Source organism: Trichomycterus rosablanca, chromosome 25 (assembly GCF_030014385.1).
Source record: "Trichomycterus rosablanca isolate fTriRos1 chromosome 25, fTriRos1.hap1, whole genome shotgun sequence".
NCBI lineage: Eukaryota > Metazoa > Chordata > Actinopteri > Siluriformes > Trichomycteridae > Trichomycterus > Trichomycterus rosablanca.
This window is the reverse complement of record NC_086012.1, coordinates 14219081-14243348: the sequence shown is the minus strand read 5'-3', so window position 1 is coordinate 14243348 and position 24268 is coordinate 14219081. Positions and strand designations below refer to the sequence as shown.

Genomic DNA, 24268 nt, shown 5'->3' with positions numbered 1-24268 from the left:
CATGGTGACTCGGTGGGTAGCACTTAGCCTCACAGCAAGAATGTCCTAGGGTCGATACCCAGGTGGAGCAATCCAGGTCCTTTCTGTTCTCCCCGCGTCTATCCAAAATCAGATCTAGCTGGTCCTGCTCAGTGTTTCAGGTTATTTCTTTTAATTTGTCACCTAGTGTATGTCTCTTAGACAGTTCAGAAGCTATCTCTGAATTAGCATATCGGAGCACCACGTCTCCTGGTCATGTCTGAGCAGTGGCTAAGCCCGCGATCATTATGCATAGTCATTTTTAATTGAATTCCGCTGTGTATAGCCTAATCAAATGAACATCCGTGTTTGAATCCATTGGTTTAATTAACTGGATTAGATTAGAATGGAAGTGTGACAGGACATGCTAATCCTCCTGTTAAATCTAGCCTCAAAGTTCTGTTGATATTAACGTAGCCAATCCAGAATTAAAGGCTCAGTGGTAAAACACAGTTTCTTTGTGTTCTTACTGTTCACACCCATGAGGACAGAGGACTGATATGGAACGTTAATTATACCAATTGTTTTGTGTCTAATTTGGACTTTTGGACAGTATATACACATCTGACAGCAAGCTCATAATACTGTATATAGTCACCTTTTCTTACATGGCTTGAACAGCCTCCGCTCCCCTGGACAGGCTTTCTACAAGATTTTGGAGTGTGTCTGTGGTGTGCCCATCTATTCAGGAATGCATTTGTTAGATCAGACACTCATGTTAAACAAAACAGCCTGACTTACTGTCAATATTCCAATTCTTCTCAAAGGTTGAGTTGCAGGCCATGTTCAGGCCACTGGAGAACCTCAACACCAAACGTGTTAAATGAGTCTTAACAACCTCGCAAATATGAGAGTTCTTCAAAAAGTTTCCACTTTTTTTTAACTCTATTAAGAATTTCAAAAACAAATAAATCACTTTTCTACACAGTCACCTTCCGATGCAGTTCTCCCAGCGTCGTACCAACTTTTTAATGCCATCAGTATAATAGAGTTAAGTGTTATGGCTTTCTATTTCCTTGTTAATTCTTGTAAATTACTATAGCTGGTGAGCTTCCCTGTGCCCAAATAAGTAGGATTTTACAAGTACATTACAAATTACAGTGATACCATGTAACTCAACGTCCCCTAAACTCAAAATCTTTTAAACTCAGCGCCCTTCATTAAGAATTTGTACCCTTAAACTCAATGTGTTCACCTTTTTAAAAAAAAAAGAACAATGAACAGCCGCTTTGTTCAGTGCTTCATTTGAGCAGTAAGACGTCATAGAAGTGTGAATATAGGACAGAATAACTGTCAAATCCACTCTGAAAGCTCCACATGTATCTGTTCAGCTGGATCTTCCTCCTCTTTCACTTTTAAACTTGTGTTACAGCTCGAGCTTCTGAGAAATTGTGAGAATCAGAATCAGTTTTTTTTTTGAGAGAGTCTAAAATGCTTAACGTTAAAAAAAAAGCTTAACGTAACAATGTATTAAATTATGACATAGTTGTAGTGCAGTAAGTCACGTTAAGCTTTGTGCAATTGTGATTCAGTGTTTTATATTATATTTGTGTTATTTTCAGTGTATAAGTGTCAAAAATACCCCCATTATTTTACATAGCCTAAAATATATGCAGTTCCTCAGGACCACAGAACGCATTAACAGGTTTCCCATACATCCTTATGGTAAAAAATACCTTGAAACTCAACGCCTTTTAAACTCAATGCCACTCCCAGACCCCACTGACACTGAGTTTCAATGTACCACAGTATACAAAAAAACCTTCCTAACAAAGAAGTTTATTACTTCTCTCCTTTGCTAAGTTAATGAATGAATTGGTGATTCTACCATCTAAATACTGTGCATACTAAATAGTTCTGCTCACACGTTCCCTTTGTATAAAACGTATACATATACAGTGTATCACAAAAGTGAGTACACCCCTCACATTTCTGCAAATATTTCATTATATCTTTTCATGAGACAACACTATAGACATGAAACTTGGATATAACTTAGAGTAGTCAGTGTACAACTTGTATAGCAGTGTAGATTTACTGTCTTCTGAAAATAACTCAACACACAGCCATTAATGTCTAAATAGCTGGCAACATAAGTGAGTACACCCCACAGTGAACATGTCCAAATTGTGCCCAAATGTGTCGTTGTCCCTCCCTGGTGTCATGTGTCAAGGTCCCAGATGTAAATGGGGAGCAGGGCTGTTAAATTTGGTGTTTTGGGTACAATTCTCTCATACTGGCCACTGGATATTCAACATGGCACCTCATGGCAAAGAACTCTCTGAGGATGTGAGAAATAGAATTGTTGCTCTCCACAAAGATGGCCTGGGCTATAAGAAGATTGCTAACACCCTGAAACTGAGCTACAGCATGGTGGCCAAGGTCATACAGCGGTTTTCCAGGACAGGTTCCACTCGGAACAGGCTTCGCCAGGGTCGACCAAAGAAGTTGAGTCCACGTGTTCGGCGTCATATCCAGAGGTTGGCTTTAAAAAATAGACACATGAGTGCTGCCAGCATTGCTGCAGAGGTTGAAGACGTGGGAGGTCAGCCTGTCAGTGCTCAGACCATACGCCGCACACTGCATCAACTCGGTCTGCATGGTCGTCATCCCAGAAGGAAGCTGACGCACAAGAAAGCCCGCAAACAGTTTTCTGAAGACAAGCAGTCCAAGAACATGGATTACTGGAATGCCCTGTGGTCTGACGAGACCAAGATAAACTTGTTTGGCTCAGATGGTGTCCAGCATGTGTGGCGGCGCCCTGGTGAGAAGTACCAAGACAACTGTATATTGCCTACAGTCAAGCATGGTGGAGGTAGCATCATGGTCTTGGGCTGCATGAGTGTTGCTGGCACTGGGGAGCTGCAGTTCATTGAGGGAAACATGAATTCCAACATGTACTGTGACATTCTGAAACAGAGCATGATCCCCTCCCTTCGAAAACTGGGCCTCATGGCAGTTTTCCAACAGGATAACGACCCCAAACACAACCTCCAAGATGACAACTGCCTTGCTGAGGAAGCTGAAGGTAAAGGTGATGGACTAAACCCAATTGAGCACCTGTGGCGCATCCTCAAGTGGAAGGTGGAGGAGTTCAAGGTGTCTAACATCCACCAGCTCCGTGATGTCATCATGGAGGAGTGGAAGAGGATTCCAGTAGCAACCTGTGCAGCTCTGGTGAATTCCATGCCCAGGAAGGTTAAGGCAGTGCTGGATAATAATGGTGGTCACACAAAATATTGACACTTTGGGCACAATTTGGACATGTTCACTGTGGGGTGTACTCACTTATGTTGCCAGCTATTTAGACATTAATGGCTGTGTGTTGAGTTATTTTTAGAAGACAGTAAATCTACACTGCTATACAAGCTGTACACTGACTACTCTAAGTTATATCCAAGTTTTATTTCTATAGTGTTGTCCCATGAAAAGATATAATAAAATATTTGCAGAAATGTGAGGGGTGTACTCACTTTTGTGATACACTGTATTAGGTGAAGCTATAGTGACTCGGTAGGCATCAGTGGTCCCTTCTGCCGTACCGTTTCGACCACGAAGCCGAAGCGCTCTCTCTTTTTCTCTCTCTCATACACGTATGCCACCATGTCTGCTTTTGTTCATCGTTATCTCTTTTTCAAGCATTAATATTTTTTACTTTTTCTTTCCTTTCATTCCATCCCCTCTCCACTGCTTATACCCCACCACCACCTCACTCGGCAGAAGAACCTATCACTCCTACACTTATTACCTGTAAGTAAACACCTTTGTACAATGTTAGTTCATTTGCTCTTTTCAGCCAGACTTTGTAGACTAATCCCTGCATGATTAGACCTAGTTTCAGTATGGTCCTACAGACAGGCATTTTATTATGTTAATTATTCTGTTTCAAAGCTTAGAATAAACTATACACCCTCAGAATAAGTCATTATGAATTGGTTTTATTTAATTTCACATCAGTTTTATGTAAATTGGCACTAACACTAAGTGCATAAAAACTCAATGCAAGCATAAACGCTGATATTTGTAGTTGTGTAGGTGTGAATTTTTACACATCAAAACAAAAATGCCTGTCTACACAAAGGCAATGCTTCTTTTTTTAATAAGGACCTTAACACAATAACTTGACATCTTTTCCATCTATTCTATTCTAAGAAATAAACTAACATACTAACAGTCATATTGAGGATGCTAACTCTTTTACTCTGCCTGTCACCGACTGGTGAAGGAAGCTCCAATCTTTCCTCTTCCTGCTGGTCACCACAGGCATGGCAAAAGCAGAAATAGCCCATCATCACATTCCATCCCCTGCCATTCTCATCCTCATCACTGACTATAATAAAACTGATCATATTTCCCTCGTTTTCTTCATTGTTTTTATTTATTTATGTATTTATGTATGTATTTATTTCTTTATGTTCATGTGGTTGCATGGCTTATGTCCGTTGCATGCTGATCGGACTCATTTGCCTGTTGTCAGCCGCTGCTGATTGACGAGTGAATGCACTCCAGTGTTTGTTGTTTACCCTGCTGCCTGCATGTGAATAACCCCAGTGCTCTCAGAGGCTGAGAAAAGAAGCTCGGCACCAAAGCAACTCGATGCCCGCCGCTTCGAGAGCTCACTGAAACTTATCCGGCCCATTACGCCTGATAGCTAGAAGCTTCCCGAGCTGGAACGCTGGCAGAAATGCACCCACGTCGAGTGTGTGCCAATCACGCCCAAGCTCTAGCTTCTGCTTTTTCAGTTTTCTACCAGAATTGAGAGTGAGATTGACACAGCAGTCTCCTTCACCTTGGCTTTTTTTCCTTTTCTTTAAAGATCAGATAAAAAAAAACTTACAATCCGTCTCAAAACTGAAATTTTGCCTGGAACAGGAGGACTTAAACAGTCAGTAGTGACCAATTCATTACAGTGGAGAACTAAACATGCTAATCAGAAAATAAAGATGCAGTTGCTACCTGACAACATATAATAACAGATAATAAACAGGTTTATCTTTATACTGGGGCAGGGGGCAAAACATCCACATAATATAAGTAAAAACTAAATAAATAAACTGAAGTGCTGCAGCAATCTACGAGGGTTCTTCAAAAAGTTTCCGCACTTTTTTAAACTCTATTTATTAAGAATTTCAATAATAAATGACATCACTTTTCTTCCGATGCATTTTTCCAGCATCGTACCAACTTTTTATTGCCATCAGCAGTAGCCACTGATGCACCACTGCTTTTCACTACTTTCAATCATCATTACATGAAAATCTTCTTCCCCTTAAAGCTTCTTTGAGCGTCCAAAAAGGTGGAAATCAGATGTAGCTAAATCCAGACTATAAGTGTCTCTCAGTCTCTCAGACACGACTGATTACTCCTCCTCCCAACCTCACCGTCTCCAACCAAAATATAAAAGTGTGGAAACTTTTTGAAGATCCCTTGAATTATGTCTGGGAGGAGGATGTATTGGCACACCGTCCAGGGTGTTCCTGCCTTGTTTCAGTGTTTTTTTATTCATCTGCTCCCATAGTGGCCAAAAAATACACAAATCATTGTGGAGACCAAAGTTAAACTGAGGTCCAGCACAAACAGCTAAACTCTTAGTTTTAGCTTTGGAGCTACTGCTAACTGTTTAGCGTAATCTTTTTCTTGTCTGTGTTAAATGTTAACATAAATGCTAACTCCCCATTATTCCACTCTGTGGGAGCAGATCAGAGAAACATGACATACCTTTATACACAAATGTATATCACAATGCATGAATCCAAGGTTGTTGCATCCATGTGCTTTTTTACTCTGATGTCGGTCATGTCGGGTTAATGCATTGTTATGCATTGTGACCATGTTCAGGAAGGTTAACACTAGTATAGAAACACGTCTGCTGTAGCCGGTCTTGTACCCAGCCTCCCATCGTGTCCGATCTAATCAGAGTGAATGTTGTCAAAATGTGTGCAGCGTTGCTGCTGATAGTGGCAGAGTGTTTAACGCATGCTGCCCACAGCTCAAACACCTTCATTAAGAGAACATGGCTCAGTACAAATCCACAAAGTGCTTCATGCTAATTGGAACAAGCTGAGCGCATTTGTTTTACTGACAGCCTGAACATGCTGATGATGAGGAGAAGAAAGAAGGGAAGTGAGTGAGAAGTATAAAGCGAGGAATGTCAAAAAATTTTTAATCATTAGATCTGCATCCTAAACCCTGCTGTCAGCCGTGTGGCCGTCTGATGCGCTGTATGGCCACATTTAAGTAGACGCTCCTATTGTTATGTTCAGATGTTACACCCACACTATTATTATTATTATTATTGTTGTTACTATTATTATTATTATTACTATTATTATTATTATTATTATTATTATTATTGTTAATATTATTATTATTATTACTATTATTATTATTATTATTATTACTATTATTATTATTATTATTATTGTTACTATTATTATTATTACTATTACTATTATTATTATTACTATTATTATTATTACTATTATTATTATTATTATTATTATTATTATTGTTAATATTATTATTATTATTACTATTATTATTATTATTACTATTATTATTATTATTATTATTATTACTATTATTATTATTATTATTATTATTATTATTGTTAATATTATTATTATTATTACTATTATTATTATTATTACTATTATTATTATTATTACTATTATTATTATTATTATTGTTACTATTATTATTACTATTATTATTATTATTACTATTATTATTACTATTACTATTATTATTATTACTATTACTATTATTATTATTATTATTACTATTATTATTACTATTACTATTATTATTATTACTATTATTATTATTATTGTTACTATTATTATTATTATTATTAATAATAAATTACATTTGCATATCATAATGAATCTAATTTTGGGCATGTTTAAACCAGATGACCATCCTATTCTGAGAATGACACACAGTAAATTAGAATTTTTCCTGGCATTGCTTGTACACCTCATTTGTGCTGTGCAGTACAATGAAGCCTCTGCTCTTTGTAAATGAGCTATGAATGGGAGAGTGATTAATTTGGTGAGCGTTACCCTGCACGCGCCACTGCATAGAGCGTTCCCCCATCTCACAGAGCTCCCGCTGCCCCCCGCTGCCAAGTAAACACGAGCAGATCTGCGTGCCTCATGCTGCTAACCTCGCATTTTCCCCTCATTTACTACACACGCATAAAGATGGGACGAAGAGACACGAGAAAAGAGTTTAACATGAATAAAATAGGTGCTGCTTTTACCAGGAACTGATTAAGTTCTCAGTTACGTCACATTACAGATGCTCACTCACCACAACTGGTCACCATAAGACTTGTTTTATTTCTCTGATTATTAAAGGAATGTTTTTAGCTTTGTGTAAAATCACAGTAAACGTTACAACAGCATCGTTCGTGTGATATTGTTTTGTGCGGTGACTGTTCATTTATTAGGCTCATGTGGCGGCGTCAGATCTAGGCTGCGGGGGAAGTGTCACCATATGGCTGTGGCGTACGCTAAATGAAATAAACAGGATGGAAAGCGGAATACGGCATGCCAGGCATTCTTCATTAGCCTCTTCCTGTCAAACACAGCCACAGGTCACAGGGATGGATAAGCAGACGTACCGACCTAAATCTGGCAGCTCTGTTCCTACTGTCTCTCACTGTGAATATTAAAAGATGTATTAGTTCATTTCATATCAGTATAAAAATGCCAGGATTTTAGAGACATGTTTGAATTGCCTGTCATTGGCTAATGCAAACCTGACACTCATTGTAGCTCTAATGTACTTGACAGGCAGGTAGAAAACTTCCAGTTTCTGTGTGTATTTTCCTGTTTACACCTTTAATTGTCAGCTCCTAGAATGTAAAGAGAACTTCTGGTTTCAAAGATAGGACTGCAAGTTCCTCATCATTTTTGTTCGATATTCAATCCAACATGCACATAAATTTAGCTTGGCATACTTTGTGTTTAACGGCTCCAACATCAGGATAAACTTTCAGCATTATCACATTCTGTGGTTTGCTGTGACGCTTCCCTCTTTTCTAAATTTTGTAATGATCTGCTCCCACAGGAGAAATCCTCCAAAACTCCTAAACTCAGGCCTGATTCAGCTCCCACAGATTGGCTGGATCGTTTTACCTCATTTGCATTTTCTCATGTAGCAGAGCCTGTGGAAAACAAAGGCCGCCAAACCGAATTAGCGTCTGATAGGTATGGATCCACCGGAGCAAAATTCGATTAGGGCTCCCTTCTCTTCTTCTCCCTGGCGGTGGCTATTTGGCTGAGATTCGCTACCTGATACACTCACGATTCCATTCATTCCTTCATTTCCAAGTCAATCAATACACACGTTTGAAACACCTGACAGGCTGTGCAGAGAGGAAAAAAGAGCTTTAAAAGCGTTAGCCATTGTAATTACAAAAGGACTCGATTTCCACACGGGTCTTGGTGTGATATTGATTATAATTATATCAGAATTTAATAGTCACTATCGTCTCTCCCTTTCAATCAAGCTCAGATCATTATGCCTTCAATTCTGATTAATCTAATGTTGATTTGCTTAGAATTTGATTAGTTTGGGGTAAAGAATGTGTGTGTCTCTTTTTCAGTTGTAAAAAGTTCTCACATCTTCTTTTGGCTTGTTTTTACTATTGTGCACTATTTCAGTCCTTAGCTTCCTATAAAACATGTAATTATATTTAACCTAGAGAGAAATATAACATTTTTGTAAAATGTAATATAATTAGGGGGCGGCACGGTGGCTCAGTGGGTAGCACTGTCGTCGTACAGCAAGAAGGTCCTGGGGTCGATCCCCAGGTGGAGCATTCCGGGTCCTTTCTGTATAAAGTTTGCATGTTCTTTTCATGTCTGTGTGGGTTTCCTGCGGGAGCTCCGGTTTCCTCCAACAGTCCAAAGACATGCAAGTGAGGTGAATTGGGATGTAAAACATGACATTAAAATCCTAATAAATAAATAAAGAATATAATTAGTTCTATGTTTCTTTAGGCTGTTGTACTGAGGCTAAATGACATTTCTGTCAGTTTTGCCGTATTTGAGGATTTGCTTTCTTCATCATGATAGTTTGTTTGAAGTTGGTGCCCAGCCTTTATTTCTGATAGTCCAGGCCCTGTCTTCAGATTTGGGTTTTACATTTCAATTTGCTAATATGGAGAGGCAGGGGGATATTGGGCATCCATTATGAACATATAATTCTACTCATACTCATATTTGTTTATGATTTATACTTTATTGATTTTTTTTCTTTTTATTTCTCAGTGTAAAACAAGACACTTTAGCAGATACATGACATATATAACAAAGTGTGAAGATTTAAGTAAAAAATAAACTAAAAAAAAAAGGTCAAAAATTATAATAGTTTGGAATAATATGTTTAAGAGAAGACCAAATGGAAAACATAGAAACACACATGCATGCTTATACACACACACACACGAACATCTATTAAACCTACTGCAAACCTACAAAAGAAAAACCTTAATGTTTTAAAGCCGCTCCCCACAGGCGTGTCATCTACCAAATGCAGTATAATGAAGAACTCCCCACTACGTGGCATTCAATTATCTGGTTCTATCTTTCCCCCCACTCTAGGTAACTTAATTATCTTTAACCACATTTTTTAGTAAATCAGACTAAATGACATCCACTCAAAAGCTGTGACTTTTGCCAGCTCGCTTTGCCATTCTTGCGTAGATGGTATACCTGATGGTTCCCATTTTCTAAGAATTATTTATCTTTCAATCATAATACACATATGGATCAGTTGAAAGATTAAGGTATTTTAAAATCCAGCTAATTTTATTAGAGTAGACCTGTTTTATAATTCAGATACTTTTGTATTTCACTGTCATCTTCTTTCACATAGAAAACTGGCTAAGAAGCGCAAGGAGACGCTAAACAGCACTCGGCAAGAGATGACCGTGATGGTAAACTCGATGGACAAGAGCTACACAGAGCAGGGCACCAACTGTGATGAAGCCCTATCTTTCATGGACACCCACAACCTGAACAGCCGCTGTGAGTCCAGTCTTATTAAAGCATGTGCACACACACGGTCACCTGATGCTTCACCTCTGTCCCTCAGACGTCTCCTCAGATAACCGTCTGTGTGGAAGCTTTGGACAGCTTAATCGATCCGTTGACACCGACTCAGGCTTTGTTTAGTGGGTTAAGCTCTGCCAACACAAACCCAGACTGGAATGGTAAGCCGGGATAGATCTCACATCTGACCAGGCATGAACTCACAGTAGTTTATTGCTGGTCATCTATATATTTATTTATTTATTTATTAGTATTTTAACATCATGTTTTACACACTTTGGTTACATTCATGACAGGACAGGTAGTTACTGGTTACACAAGATTCATCAGTTTACAACTTTAATGTCAAAAGACAATTTTGTATCTCCAATCACCTCACTTGCATGTGTTTGGACCCGTGCAGACATGGGAGGTCATTTATATACAAGACAACTGAACTTATCTCTCAAACCAGCTAAATGTACAGTGAAGCTTCATTGGGTGCTGCATGCAACAAAATAATTCTTTTTGGTAAATCAGTGTTATTAATATAGTTAATAGTAATTGGGGTGAAATGCTCATATTTCTATATGGCCAAAAGTATTTGGACATCTTACCATGAGCTTGTTGGGCATCCCATTTCAAAAACAAATTATATTAAAATTGACTGATTTCTATGTGATCTTTTCAGCTATAACAACAGCTAGTGTTCTAAGAAGGCTTCTCATTCGACTTTAAAGTATCTGTGAGGGAATTTAGCCCATACAGTCATAAGAGCATTTTTATGGCTGGGCACTGATATTGGTCAAGAAAACCTCAGTTGATGTTCCAGGTCTTTCCAAAGCTCTACACTGTAGCTGAGGTCAGGGCCCTTGTGCAGGCCACTGGCTCTTCTTTATATAATTGATTTATTACACCTGTTAGCAAATGTCATTGCTGAAACACACGATTTCACTAATCTGAAGGGGTGTCCCAATACTTAGTGGTCTATACAACAGATTCTGAGATATTTAGGCTTGAACGTGTATGTCCATGGCGTATGCACATGAATGAAAAGATTAAACCTGCAGTGAACCTGTCCCGCTGGTTCTCATTAGCAGCACCATTCATGCACTAAATTAATGCTCCATTAGTGCCAACAATATGTTGCCTTTTTTACTACAAAACTTTTAATCATCCTGTGGTCTCCTTTTAAAAGTGTGTTTACTTTTTATATTAAAAACATCTTTATCTTCACTTTTTGGACTGAAATGTTTTTTTATCTTGCTGCTGGGTGGAACTCCTAAGGTTAAGTTCTTTGTACCTTTAGTGTGTATTACTGCACATTTAAGGGTGCAGGACGTGTGCTTGTAAAATATTGAAGGTATTTTGTGTAGTGTAATGTTGAAGTTAGAGCATTGTAAAGGTAAGAAAGACCTTTAAAGGTACCACCCCAGAGATAAGAACAGGTACAGTGTATCCTACATTTGCTATTAGGAAATTGTAGTAAATTATTTGATCTACTCTTGTACCATCTTTGCAAAATGTTTAATACTTAATTTTACAGTAAAATTTTACAGTACAGGTGGTTCAGTCTATTTCCCATAAAACACATTATGTTTCTTTTTTAACATCAAAATAATGTGTATTCATGCCAATAACGACTTTTTCTTGTCCTGTAGCTGGTTCTTCTCCCTGTTCCCTTACCGTGAAGACAAACACTCTTAGCTCAACTCTTCCCAACCAATATTACCCAGGTAAGAGAAGTAGCTACACCATAGCACAGCTTTAACTTTAGTGTTTTATGACTTATCAGTGACCAGGCTTATAATGAAATGTACATGAGATTTGATTTGATTGGGAAGTTGCTGGTTCAAGCTCCACCACTGCCAAATTGCCACAGTTGGGTCCCAGAGCAAGAGCCTTAATCCTGAATTGCTTTTTGAATAAGTCGTTTTGAATAAAGACACCTGCTAAATACTGTAAATCTTAAAATCTCATGGATTACTTTGATGACCAACAAGTATTTTCTACTACCTGTACTAACTTACTAAAGTGGTATATAAGGCAGTCGTGGCTAAAATGATTTGATTGAATTGTTTATTTGCTTCTATTTATTGTAATAGGAGGTGAATTGTAATTATAACTCTTGAACTATTGACTACTGACTATCCAACTATTGAATTCTTTTATTTCTCTCTCTGTTCTCTCTCTGTTTTTTCACCTTTACATTTAATTTAATTTTTTTTTTTTATTTTACTAATGGCTAACACCTGGCAGACCCCTTTGTGCCTACTGCTATATTAGGTGAGACACAAATTCGTATTATTTCTGTCACCATTTGTAGACCCAGTTAATGTTGTTACCATGTCACAGGGTCAGAAAACTTACTTCTGGGTTCTTTTATGTCCTCTTTTGGGTTATATATGTGACGTTTTTATTTCTTTCAGCTTGTTTAGTATTTTGGGCTCACCAAAGCAGATCAATGTGGTCCTGATTTTGCACAGTTTTTATGACCTTCATGACAGAACCCTCTGTGTTTTTATTTGGGCTTGGGACTGGCACTGAAAGCACACTGACAAGTGCAGCTCCCAGTGGCTACTGACATAGCCACCTCCCGACATAGTCAGTAGGCTTTAGCTGTAGTTCCCCAATGGGATGTACCACTCGCTACATGACTTTCCATACTGTACAGCTATTATACATTACTAATACAGTTTTTATGCATTTCTGAAATTACCAACTTTTAAAGCATTACATTTTGCCATTTTTCGCCAAATGCAGTCCTTTATAGACGTTGTTACAGTAGTGACCTCGAAGGAATTTTCTTTTACTGTGTGACATCCACACAGTAATAATTTTTCTTTTTTTTTTTAATCAAACTAATCAAAATCATCAGCCCCTTTCAACCCACAACACTTTATTACTTGATTAATGGTACAACGTAGGATATTTAGAACCCAGAATTAAGTGCCAGTCAGATTTTTAAATGGGTCTATCATTTTTCTAACTCTAATTTACTCCTAAAGTCAATAATAAATGCCGGTATAATAACAAAACCAGAATGTCTTTTGTAGTTATATTTAAGTTTTGTTTGGTTTCAGTTAGTTTTAGTGCCTGTAAACATGGCTGCCTCATCTCCATACCTGCCTGTTGCTTCTATTCCTCCCTGCCCCATCCCATTGGATGGGGCGTCACTACATCCCATAGGCACTGCATGTTGTGTGTGTGATGTCACATCCTGTCTGACCTTCTCATACGCATGAATGAACATATGGACTGGATGTGGGGGAGTGGACCATAGGGCAGAGGGTACGATTTTATTGTCGTGGTTGCAGAAGATTGCTTACTACAATAACACTGGAACCCATATTAAAATGGTCCTGGTCAGTTATTTCCAGTCATAAAAGACCAAGCTGCTGTATTTTATCTGAGTGAAGTTTTCCTCTGGTGGAATGACACAAACAGTATTTTTGGAAATTGACAACTTAGTTTATATGGTTGTGACTTCCAAAATGACTTTTGCTGCCAAAATAATGCAGTTTACAGTTTTACGGGATTGACTAGCTGGCTAGGTTTGTAGCTATCCTGCTTCCTAGTTGATTCAGGAGATGTACACTGTTTCTTTTTATAATCAAAGCTAAAACTTCTTGTACTTGGTCAGATCTAAACTGATGATGAAATGTGTACAATATGTAGAATAAAGTGGCCTCTACCATGCAGTTTATTCTGCTGTAGCAAGTGAATCAACATCCATATAGTATATAAATATTAAGCTAAGCAAAATACACACAACCCTGACTTGAGGCGGTGTATTGTAGAAAGAAATGGCTCAGATTTGTATGTACATGGATGGATATACTTGGTCAAATCTGAACTGTAGATAAATGTGAAAACAAGGTGGACAGATTTTTATTGATTACAAGTGACTGGCTCATAAAACTCCCTGTAGTTCAACCACCATGTTTGATGTTCTAATACTACTTGTAAATAATTTGACCATGATTACAAATTATTATTACGTAGGTCTAATAACAGCACCTAGAATTTATTAAAAGTTTACTCAACTTACTAAATCAAGAATTGAAAATCAAGCCCATTATTGCACCCTCCAACATCTTCTCCACTCTCCCTTCCTGGACAACCTCCTCTCTGATTCATTTTTAAAGTCACTCCCGCCTCTGGCTAGTTCCCACAACCCCACTCTCCTGTGTTTGTCCCTTCCTATTTATCCCATGAAGAAATATAATAATTAAAGTACTTTATTTTTCTCACACTGTTAGACTTTACTTGAGAATACACCCCTGGGTACCTTGGTAATGTCAGGGCCATTGAGATATTAAAGTAAAACGTATAAAATATTTAAGGATGGTGGCTAGGCTTGTGTAACTAGTACCTTAGAGAGAGGATTGTTGCTGTGGCACAAAGGATTTACCTCACATAAAAATATGGTACATATAAGTCACACTAATGAATCCTAAATGCATCTTTATAGCCAGACATACATATGCACACGGTATGTTATGAATAAATAATAGTTTAAGCACACACAATATTCAGTACCTATTTTGTTTACCTCATGTATCTATTTTGAAATTAATTTCCTATTCCTCACTGTGTGTCCAAACTCATCCATCGCCCATTGGCTGATCTTAGAACCCTTTAAATCTGCAGCATGCCTCTATCAGAGGCTTTTAGGCTAGTGAACAGAGCTCTAGTGTGCCAGTGCTCTTTGGTGTATTGTTGCTTATATCCTGTCTCCTCTCTCTTTTCCTTTCTCCTCTTCTCTCTCTTTTCCTTCACTTTCTCTTCCTCTCTCTTTCTCTCTCTTTCACTTCACCTTTTCTGTCACTCTCTCTTTACTTTTAACCTCTAATGTATCTGCTTAAAAAGTCCCCATTAATGGTAAGTTCCTCAGTCTGCCTGTCGTTGGGGGGAAAGAGATTGTGTGTTCCATAACAGGGTGTCCATCGACCCCCTCACCCCTGTCCCACTCACACCCGTTCACTTCGCCCCACTCCACCATGCTTCTGTAACTAGCATGGCAGTAGACATGCCACCACATGACACGTGTGCCCAGTACCCTCTCATGAAAATATCACTTCATCCAAGCTTGTGTTGTGTACTCAGTATCATGCTCCACTGTTTGTTTCTGGTTTCTGTGCTCGTGTTGTGCTTGCTTCGTGTCGCTTTGGGCCATCTAACATTGTGATGTCACACATCCTCATCGAGCTTTGCTGTTTTCGGACTGTGCCTGTGGCTTATCATTAATAGAAATGAATTTCAGATCTAGAGAAAACAGTGCATTGCTAAACACACATAATAAATATATCACAGTTAGGTGTAATTTACTATGTTTAGAGGGTATACAAAGATAAAATAACAGTCTAAATACTACAGCTTTATATTCTTAGCAGAAATCTAAATTGAACATGTCCCTCCCTGTGCATCCACTCATTCACCCCTCTTTCCTTGCAGCATTGTTTTATCCATAACATCAGCCAAGACAAGTACACATACTCTTACAATGCAGTGTTTTAATTGTTCTGTTTATAATTAAAATAATTATTGCAGTGTTTCTCGAACTTTTCATCAACTTAGAAGGCTTAATCACCAAATGTGTGCATTAGTCACTATTAATGAGTAAGAGTATACAGTAAAGCATTGGTATTAGTATAGTATACAGTACTTACATTTTTGGGTATTCAAAGTAGCACTATGCAGGTTTAGTGAATCTGACTAGATATGCATCAAAGTGGCCTCTACCATGCAGTTTATTCTGCTTTAGCTAATGAATCAACATCCATCTAGTATATAAATATTAAGCTAAGCAAAATACACACAACCCTGACTTGAGGCGGTGTATTGTAGAAAGAAATTGCTTACATTTGTATGTACACGTAAATACCGTTCTCCGATCATTGCTGATGCATCCTTCTTCTGTTTGCATGATTCATCTTCCGCTTGCCCACATTGTTTTATATCTCTTAAAGCAAAAAACGATTTTAATGTTGACTAAGCAATCAAGCTACAGTTCTGTCTGCATGCTTGTGGCCTTGATCTAAGCAACAAATTAGGTTAAAAAATATTTAATTATTATCAAATCACATAATACGTGTTAAATAGCGTGTTTCACTTAAGAGTAATGCCAAAAATACTGGTATGGATTGTGGCAGTGACTACAAGCAGGATTCATTAGCTCAGAATTCATTTTGGATTTGTAGGACCAGGGATAATTTGAATCTATGAATGATTCAATCCCAAGTCAATATACATGTTTAGGCAAATCCTTCAAGTCGGTGCTTTGACACTGCAGTCCAACAGACGTTATCTTCTTTATTTTGCATTTAAAGCTAGCTATAAGTTAGCTTAAAGCTATGTTAAAATATTCGTCATGGGTAGGCTTAAAATACGGGTTAGAGCCTGTGTCCAGAGGGTCATTTTGCAGCCCACAACACATCAACCTATACTGTAAACTGTATTTATATATGAGGATTCATGTGGGCAGCCCACAAGACCAGACAGAAAAGCTCAGAGCTGCTGAGTTAAGGTTAACTAGTCGCACCAAAGCCCATCTCATTGTACCCATTAAAACAAAACTGTTCTTTATTAATCAAATCTATAGCAAATCTAATCTACATAGGTTTATTTATCAGAAATATTTTACTTGAGCTTTAATCCCCCTAGCACTTCTAAAATTAGCAATAAAGTTTATCTTCATCAATTTAAAATTTGCATATTCATATTCACAGTTAAAATTAACTAAATTTAAATACAAATTTAGCAACAATGTTCAAGTTTTAGAAATTTCATATTCCTGAACTACTGATGCTGTAGTACATTATTACTTAGTTATTACATAGTTATTACACAGTTATTACACAGCAATAACATTGTAGAAGTATGTGTACTTTATAAAGCTAAGGTTTTTATTTGTAGCCGGCTTGAGTTAAATTTACCGTGGTGATTTTTTTGTTCTTGTTCTTTTCAGATGAAACCCAGACAGTGGCCAGTGACACCAGCAGCCTAGTGCAGTCTCACACCCATGCTCACTCCACACACTCCTCGCACACACACTCTCTTCGGAAACGAGAGGCCGCAGACGTGCCCTACCAGATGAGTCAGCTCCACCCGGCCATCCGCGTGGCCGATCTCCTCGAGCACGTCACTCAGATGAAGTGCGCCGAGGGCTACGGCTTTAAGGAGGAGTACGAGGTATGATCCCGTCTATACCAGTGCCTGCCACCTGTGTCTTTCTGTGTCATCTTGTTGCTTTGTATTGTGTGTCACAGGTTTTGTTGTTATGTTTTGTTTTTCTGGAATATTCCGATCACATCAGCTATGTATTGTTTACACACCTTTTGAAGATAAATGTGTTTAGTCATGTTCATGCTCTCACAAACACCCGCCCTCAACCCAACCCCCCGGTTCATACGCAGCATTGTGTAGTTTGTGCACTGAGTATGCCAATGCTACTTTCACACCGAGGCTTCCTGAGGGAGGCATGTTTCAGCGCTCTGGCGAGCAGAACACTGTGAGAAACTGCTGCCGCCAATGTGTGTGTGTGTGTGTTTTGATTCTTATCATCGCACAGTCAGGACTCTGTTGTTACGAGTCAGTTAATGCTGCACTCACTCATATTCAATACACAAACTCAGAATAACTGTGGTTTACTGGGATTGCAGATTTAGCGCACCAGATTATTCATTCTTGTTGTTTAGTTGTTCTTTTTTACACTTATATTTTGTTTATTTGCCCCTCAATTCTAATTTTTTCTGTCTTATCTTTTCTTTTTTGCTTTTGTTTGCTTCTCCTTTTTTACACATTTTTCTTTCAATTCTTTGTTATTTTTGTACCCTTTGTATTCTTTTTTACTTTCCCTTTACTTCTCTTCTTTCTTTTTCTTCCTGTTTACTCTTCCTTCTCTTCAGTTGTTCTACCCTTCTCCCTCTTTTACCGGTATCTATACTTTTTTTTTTCATTTTCTCCCTTTTCCTCCCGATTTTTAGCGTGTCCAATTTTTACCCAATTACTGGTGCTGACCCCCATCCCGATTGAGGAGAGCAAGACTGACACACGCCCCCTCCGACACATGTTACCTGCACGAGGCGAGCTCATATGCAGATCAGCCTTGTGCATGGAGAGCCACACCCTGATCAGCATTATTCCTCTACTCTGTGCAGACGCCATCAATCAGCCAGCAGAGGTCGTAATTGCACCAGTAAGGAGGTCCCTATCTGGCTCCCTCCCTGAATAAACAACAGCCAAACGTTGTTCATATAGCCGCCCAGCCCAGCCGGATGGCAAAGCTAAGATTCGATGTGATGTATTTGAAATCCCAGCTATGGTGTGCTAGCATGTTTTACTGCTGTGCCACCTGAGCGGCTACCTGTATCTGTTCTAATCACTTTAACTTATTTTGCTCTATTCCCTTCCCCTTACCATATAGTCTTTATTCTGAATTTACTTTCATTGTCTTCAATCTTTTTTTTTGGCATTTCATTTTTTTTCCTTTATTCACATCATTTCCCTTTTCCTTAATTTTTTGTTGTGTATTTTTTCTTGTACACTTATTTTTTATTTACTTTATTTCTCTCTTTTTCTTCTAACATTGTCCTTTTTTCCCTACTTTGTCTTTCCATTTGCTTTTTTTCTGCTTATATATCATTTTTTTCCTTTCTTTTAATTTACTCCATATTTTCTTTTTTAGATTCATATTTTTACACTGATCAATAATAATTCCCTGTAGTTTCTATAGTGTTAGAGCTGAGAAGGTGAATTTGGCTGCAGTGAGCGTCACCTGTCTGACTTGGATGAGTTGGACAGGCCCTGGGCTGTAGACGTCCTGCAGGCCTGATTTATAATGCATTACACACTGACTCATAAACCCCTCGTACACACACAAACCCTTCATACACACATGTAAACAAACACACTCAAACACACTATAGCCAGAAGGGTAATATCACAAGTGTGTGTATAGGTCCACTGTATAACTTCTGTATAATCTACCTATCCTGTGTGCTTAGTGTCATTCTCATGAGTGTGATCTTGTTGTGCTAGTGGAGTTAAACAAATGTAATGTAAAAGTTGGAAAGTGCTGTTTTTTTACACGCTGTTTCTTTCTGACCTTTCCTCTGTACGTTAACTATGGAGCAGATCAATGAGGTAAGCACATGCTTCATTTGGTTCATTTAAAAATAAAAGTATAGGAATGTTTCAGATGATGTTTCAGTTTTAAATTCCTTGGAATTTTCTTGATTTTTTGCATCATTATTGATCTGATCTTCATCTAAGTCAGATAATAATAGACAGTTTTATTCTTCCTAAACTAAAAGTACAAACAACTTTATCAGTCACTTCCTTATTGATTATAATGAAGGGTAATTGCTAGACAAGGTTTAAACTGTATAGAAATTTATAGAAATCAGACTTACACATCAGTGTAAGGTCACGTCACGTAATTTCAACTGTGTCTCAGTTAGATTCATGTGGGTAAGGATATGAATGCCTATTCCAAAAAAACTTTTTTTATTTTTAAACCATTCAGTTGTTCAGTTGTCTTGGTGCATCCTTCATTTTTTTCATTAATCTTAAGACAGTAAACTTTTACCTTGACAATTTTCAAGGAAATTCTTTACACAAATACAAACTTACTGTTCCATATTGTATGGATTGTTGACAGCTAGTTTTTCATGGGTCTTGGGTTCAGTCCTTGCCATGTTCTTCTTGTGTTTGCATGGTTTTTTATCTCGGTACCTGTGTTTTCTCCCACCTCCACTACAAACATGCAAAAGGAGAACTGGATACTCCTAACTGACCCTAAGTGTGATTGAGTAAACAAATAATTTATTTAATAAATTGGACATCTTAATTGATTTTTGGACAGCGAGGTTCTTTGTGGTGTCTTCCAAAACCATTTAGTTTGTTTTTCTTGGACACTGGACACAAGAAAAGACCTTAGCAAGTTCTTTCCTCTGACACATGGGGTCTTTTTGACCGTTTGAACTGCACATTGTGCTCACATTTGCTGAAGCTTCTGACTTTTGGAGAAGCAGCTCAGAGGTTTATAGTGAGAACAGTAAATGAGCCATCAGTATAGACAGAGCACAAATGTAATATAAAATGTTCAATAAAATGTAGGTTTGTCTATTATAATACTTCGATGAAGATCAGACCATGTTTTATGAGAATGTAGCCCAAATAATTGTACATTTCATCTTTAATATATGCATTTGTCATTCCTAGTCTAGAATTTAAAATACTTGGCAGAAAAGCAACTATCTATATGAAAATGTATCATTTATTCTAAGTGCACTTGACAGTGCACAGATGTACTTATGCCAGTAAATGCATTTGTCTCTCATTGTGGTAGTCTCCACTGTTGTGGATTTTCACTGTTGGGCTCAGGGGCAGAGCCTTTAACCCTGAATCACTTGCACTGTATTTGGTTGCTTTGGATAAAAGCTTCTGCAAAATGCTCTTGTTTTTAATTGACATGAAAAGGCGGCATCGTGTTATTGCTGGTGTAAAGTCATCAACTCAGTTCAGTTTGGCCTCTTGTGCCAGTGAAGACCACATTGCATGATTTAATGCACACTTTAGCAATAGGTGTGACTTAAATACTCCTACCTAGTAATTAAGGGGTGTCGATATTTTTATATGTTTAATATTTAAATAACACAGATTAATATAATCATAATAACACTGGATGGAATTTGTATGTAAGATTTTATAGCAGGAAAAATCACACACAACTTTCACAGCTGATAACGATAACCACCCAGATGCTGATCATCATCTCCCTGGTGTATACTATTTAAAACTGAGACATCATTAGTGAAGTTTTGCGCTATGAATTAATTATAGGAAATCATATAAATTATTCTGTTTTGCCTGCTGCAAGCGTGCACGGCAAATTGAAACAGTTGTCACTCAGTCCTTCTGTTCAAGGGCCAGCTATGAATTTATTTTAAAACTGCTTTCTCCCTCTGAGTATTCAGATTGCAAAGAGGTGAACCTGGTACAAAGCCTCCGAAGTAGAATGAAATGGAGAAAAATACAATTCATCTGTCTTTTTATTCAAAGCTGTTCGACTAAAAAATCAGTTTCAAAGATTTAGAGAAGACGCACACACTTAAAATGTGGAAAACAGTTTGAAAACAAAGTTTGTTGTTTTGCTGTTACTCTCCTTATCATAATTCCTGCACAAAATAAAATAAAAATGTGTTATTGTGACTTGTAAGGATTGAGGCAGAACAATATTTGCTCTGATTTAGATAGAAAAAGTCAGAAATATTATTTTTCTTATTAAAAAATATTTAATTTTGACTTTTTAAAAAGGCATGCCCTTCGAAGTTTAACACATCTGTCGAAGCCCCAGCTCACATTTTCATCAAGCGCAGATTACAAGCCACGTTTAATCCGCGTGCCAGTCAGAGTTACATCTCGACACTATACCGAAGATTCAGAGTATTAAACAGCCGTCTTCTGCAGATAGAACTGCAAAGTCTGCTAATCCAACAGTCATAATGAAATAAAAAATTATTTTATAGGGACTCTCTCTTACCCAAAACCCTTCACTCAAACTCAAATGTGCTATGAAGCTAAGATTAAAGCCTGGCACATTCAGATGAATGATTAACTTTAGCATTCTGTTTAATTTTCTGTAATCCTAAAGGAGCAGAGATTTCAGAATCTGTAAACAGTGGTGGCAGCGCCGCTCCTGAGGCAGTATAAACATGCATTTCTAACAAATTCAGCCTCGTGTTCAGATCTGATGTTGATGCATCTAAATCATGTTTGTACAGCTTGATGTGGTCGGGGTTTTCATACGTCCCTGCACTGCTGAAATACATTTTCATAATTTGGCTTGATTTTGGGCCAAGTTGGTGCTGTTTGTTTAAAAAACTGTATAGATGTACTGCAGAAATTAATTTTGTAAAATATTTTGTTACAATACATAAAACATAATGTGTTTAGAATACAAGGACTGAAAGCTGAAACATATTACATGAATTCTTAACCTTATATGCTATTCATCATTCTGTTTATAGTGGTTACTGGTGAGGAGGTGGGTTATTGTGAATCAAAACAACTTCATTCTGATTAATCACCTGATCAATTTGATGAAACATTTCTATTCTAATGGAAGGGGCATTTTTAGTATAAAGGCATGAGGGGTCACTAAATTGTTTGATGACCAACCTCACAGTTACCAGATCCTGAACATCTGTTGGACCAAAATATTGGACGTCAGTCTTTCCTTTGATCAGCTGAGGAAATACTGTTTTTAAAAACCACCCAGATAGGACCACTTAATAAATCAAGCTTAATAAAGCTGTATGTAGTGGATTATTATGATTATGGAATATACACAGTCGAGTCATATTATTATGACCACCAGCTAATATCCAGACAGCAGCTAGACGGGTTGGGCGTGACTCAAACAGATCCTGGTAGGTTGTCACAGGTACAGTATCTGGAGCCATGCTGACTGCAGTGCATCCCACAGCTGCTAGAGGGGGTGTGGGGGAGGATCTATAGAGCGAACATGACGATCGAGATGGTCCCACAGATGCTCAATTTGGATCAAGTCTGGGGAATAAGGGGCAGGGTAGTACTTGGAAGTCTTGGTCATTCTCTTCCAACCAATGTGACATGTTGCATTGTCTTGCTGGAAGATCCCATCCGCCCCTGGGAAGACGATTTCACCCATGACAGCAACGAGGGATATATGTGCAGACAGCCTATCACACACCTTATATACCCACCAAGCCAGCTCACGAAACATGACTTCCATCTTGAGCAAGTGGTCATACTAATGTGACTCCACTGTGTAGTAGTATTTGCACCAAATGATGTCCCTAGTTCTGAGTTATAGCCTCTTATTTGCTGACATGTACTATATGTCCATGCAAATCAGTGGTTGTATAAGTGCAATGTGATGCTGATCATACCATTTGGAACACATTATACTTAAAACTTGACAGCAGGTGTTGTGAGTTGAAGGTCTTCCCCTTATATAAATCCATCCATGTTATAAAAATGTGGTAAAGGTTGATTCATTGCAGCTTAATACCTTGTTTTATTGCTCAGTTGCCCGTACATGTTTGGGCACTTCACCGGCATCTAAAATATTTTTGAATGCCAGCCTTACCATAAATTCCAGCTTTGTGAACCTCAGGATGAAGCATTTTTAGACTGGGACATAAGGGTAATTATTAATATTGTGGTTATTGTCGTAACTTTATATTTTGCAATTAGCACAGTTAAAGCCGTGGGCTAAATGGAACGAGAACTTATGGTGTGATTAGAATGAGGGATAAATAAAAAACTGACACTTTTAATAAGATTGGCACGGACCTTACAGGAGTTCATTCAAAAACAAATACTTTTTAAATGAAACATGCCAGCTCGTTTTGCCAGAAGCTTTGCTAAGAGAGCCACTTGAGGAAGGGTTTGGGTGTGAGGTACTAGCAAGTATTCTATTAGCTTTTATTCTGGCCTGCCACACATGGTCTAATCATACAGTCTACAGACTACACCTCTCTTCCGCTCTGCTTTTTTCTATTGTGCTTGCTTTCTGCAAAGTGCAGGTAATACTTACCTGGCAGGGGCGAGACCATGATCAAGAAGGTGGTTCACCCAGGGCGAGGCTCAGCCATTGCACTCCGGTTGTGCTGACCGCTGCGAATTCCCTAAATGTGGGAATCTGGAATGCGTTCGCGCTCTCCCCTGATTTCTGTGGTAGCAAAGAAAGAGTTTATGACTGCAGGATGATTGTTTGCTATTGGTTTGTTGCCTGAAATTTCCTTCGGGATCAATAAAGTGTTATCTTATCTTATCTTAATTCAGAAGTCATTTCATGTAGCTTCTTCCTGTCTGTCTTTCCACTTCTCAAGAGTTTTTTTGAGGGACAGTCGGCACCGTGGGACTCCGCCAAGAAAGATGAGAACCGGATGAAGAATCGCTATGGAAACATCATCGCATGTGTGTATTAAAGAGTTCGGTGTCAGTCCGGGCACAGCGGTGCACGATGCTGCTGCTCTTATGCATTCATTTTCTACATATCAGACAGGTTTAGCTTAGCGAAAGACACCCGGGCATATCTAATAGCAATGAGATACAGGAAACCTCAGACAGATCATACAGATCTAATCCAACATTCACTACCACCAAAATGCTAATCAGGATATTTCTAATTGAAACATATTAACAGCAACACA

At 38.1% G+C, this 24268-nt stretch overlaps 1 protein-coding gene and 1 pseudogene across 5 annotated transcripts in view; both read left to right on the top strand.

The window, feature by feature from the left end:
• The window catches only part of LOC134302352 (receptor-type tyrosine-protein phosphatase mu-like), a 207439-nt gene that overhangs the window by 154903 nt on the left and 28268 nt on the right, over nucleotides 1–24268 (top strand). For 2 of the 5 annotated variants that reach the window (XR_010007520.1, XM_062987425.1), the window contains exons 16-21: nucleotides 3739–3768; nucleotides 9907–10058; nucleotides 11723–11797; nucleotides 12321–12347; nucleotides 17032–17255; nucleotides 23945–24032. Coding sequence is in view for 4 of the 5 variants with exons in the window: in XM_062987425.1 (XP_062843495.1) it covers nucleotides 3739–3768; nucleotides 9907–10058; nucleotides 11723–11797; nucleotides 12321–12347; nucleotides 17032–17255; nucleotides 23945–24032 (596 nt within the window). In the remaining variant the exon portion in view is untranslated. The remainder of the gene's footprint in view (nucleotides 1–3738; nucleotides 3769–9906; nucleotides 10059–11722; nucleotides 11798–12320; nucleotides 12348–17031; nucleotides 17256–23944; nucleotides 24033–24268) is intronic. The other 3 variants (XM_062987427.1, XM_062987426.1, XM_062987428.1) reach the window with 3 other exon arrangements.
• LOC134302945 (U1 spliceosomal RNA) lies at nucleotides 23642–23767 on the top strand (annotated as a pseudogene).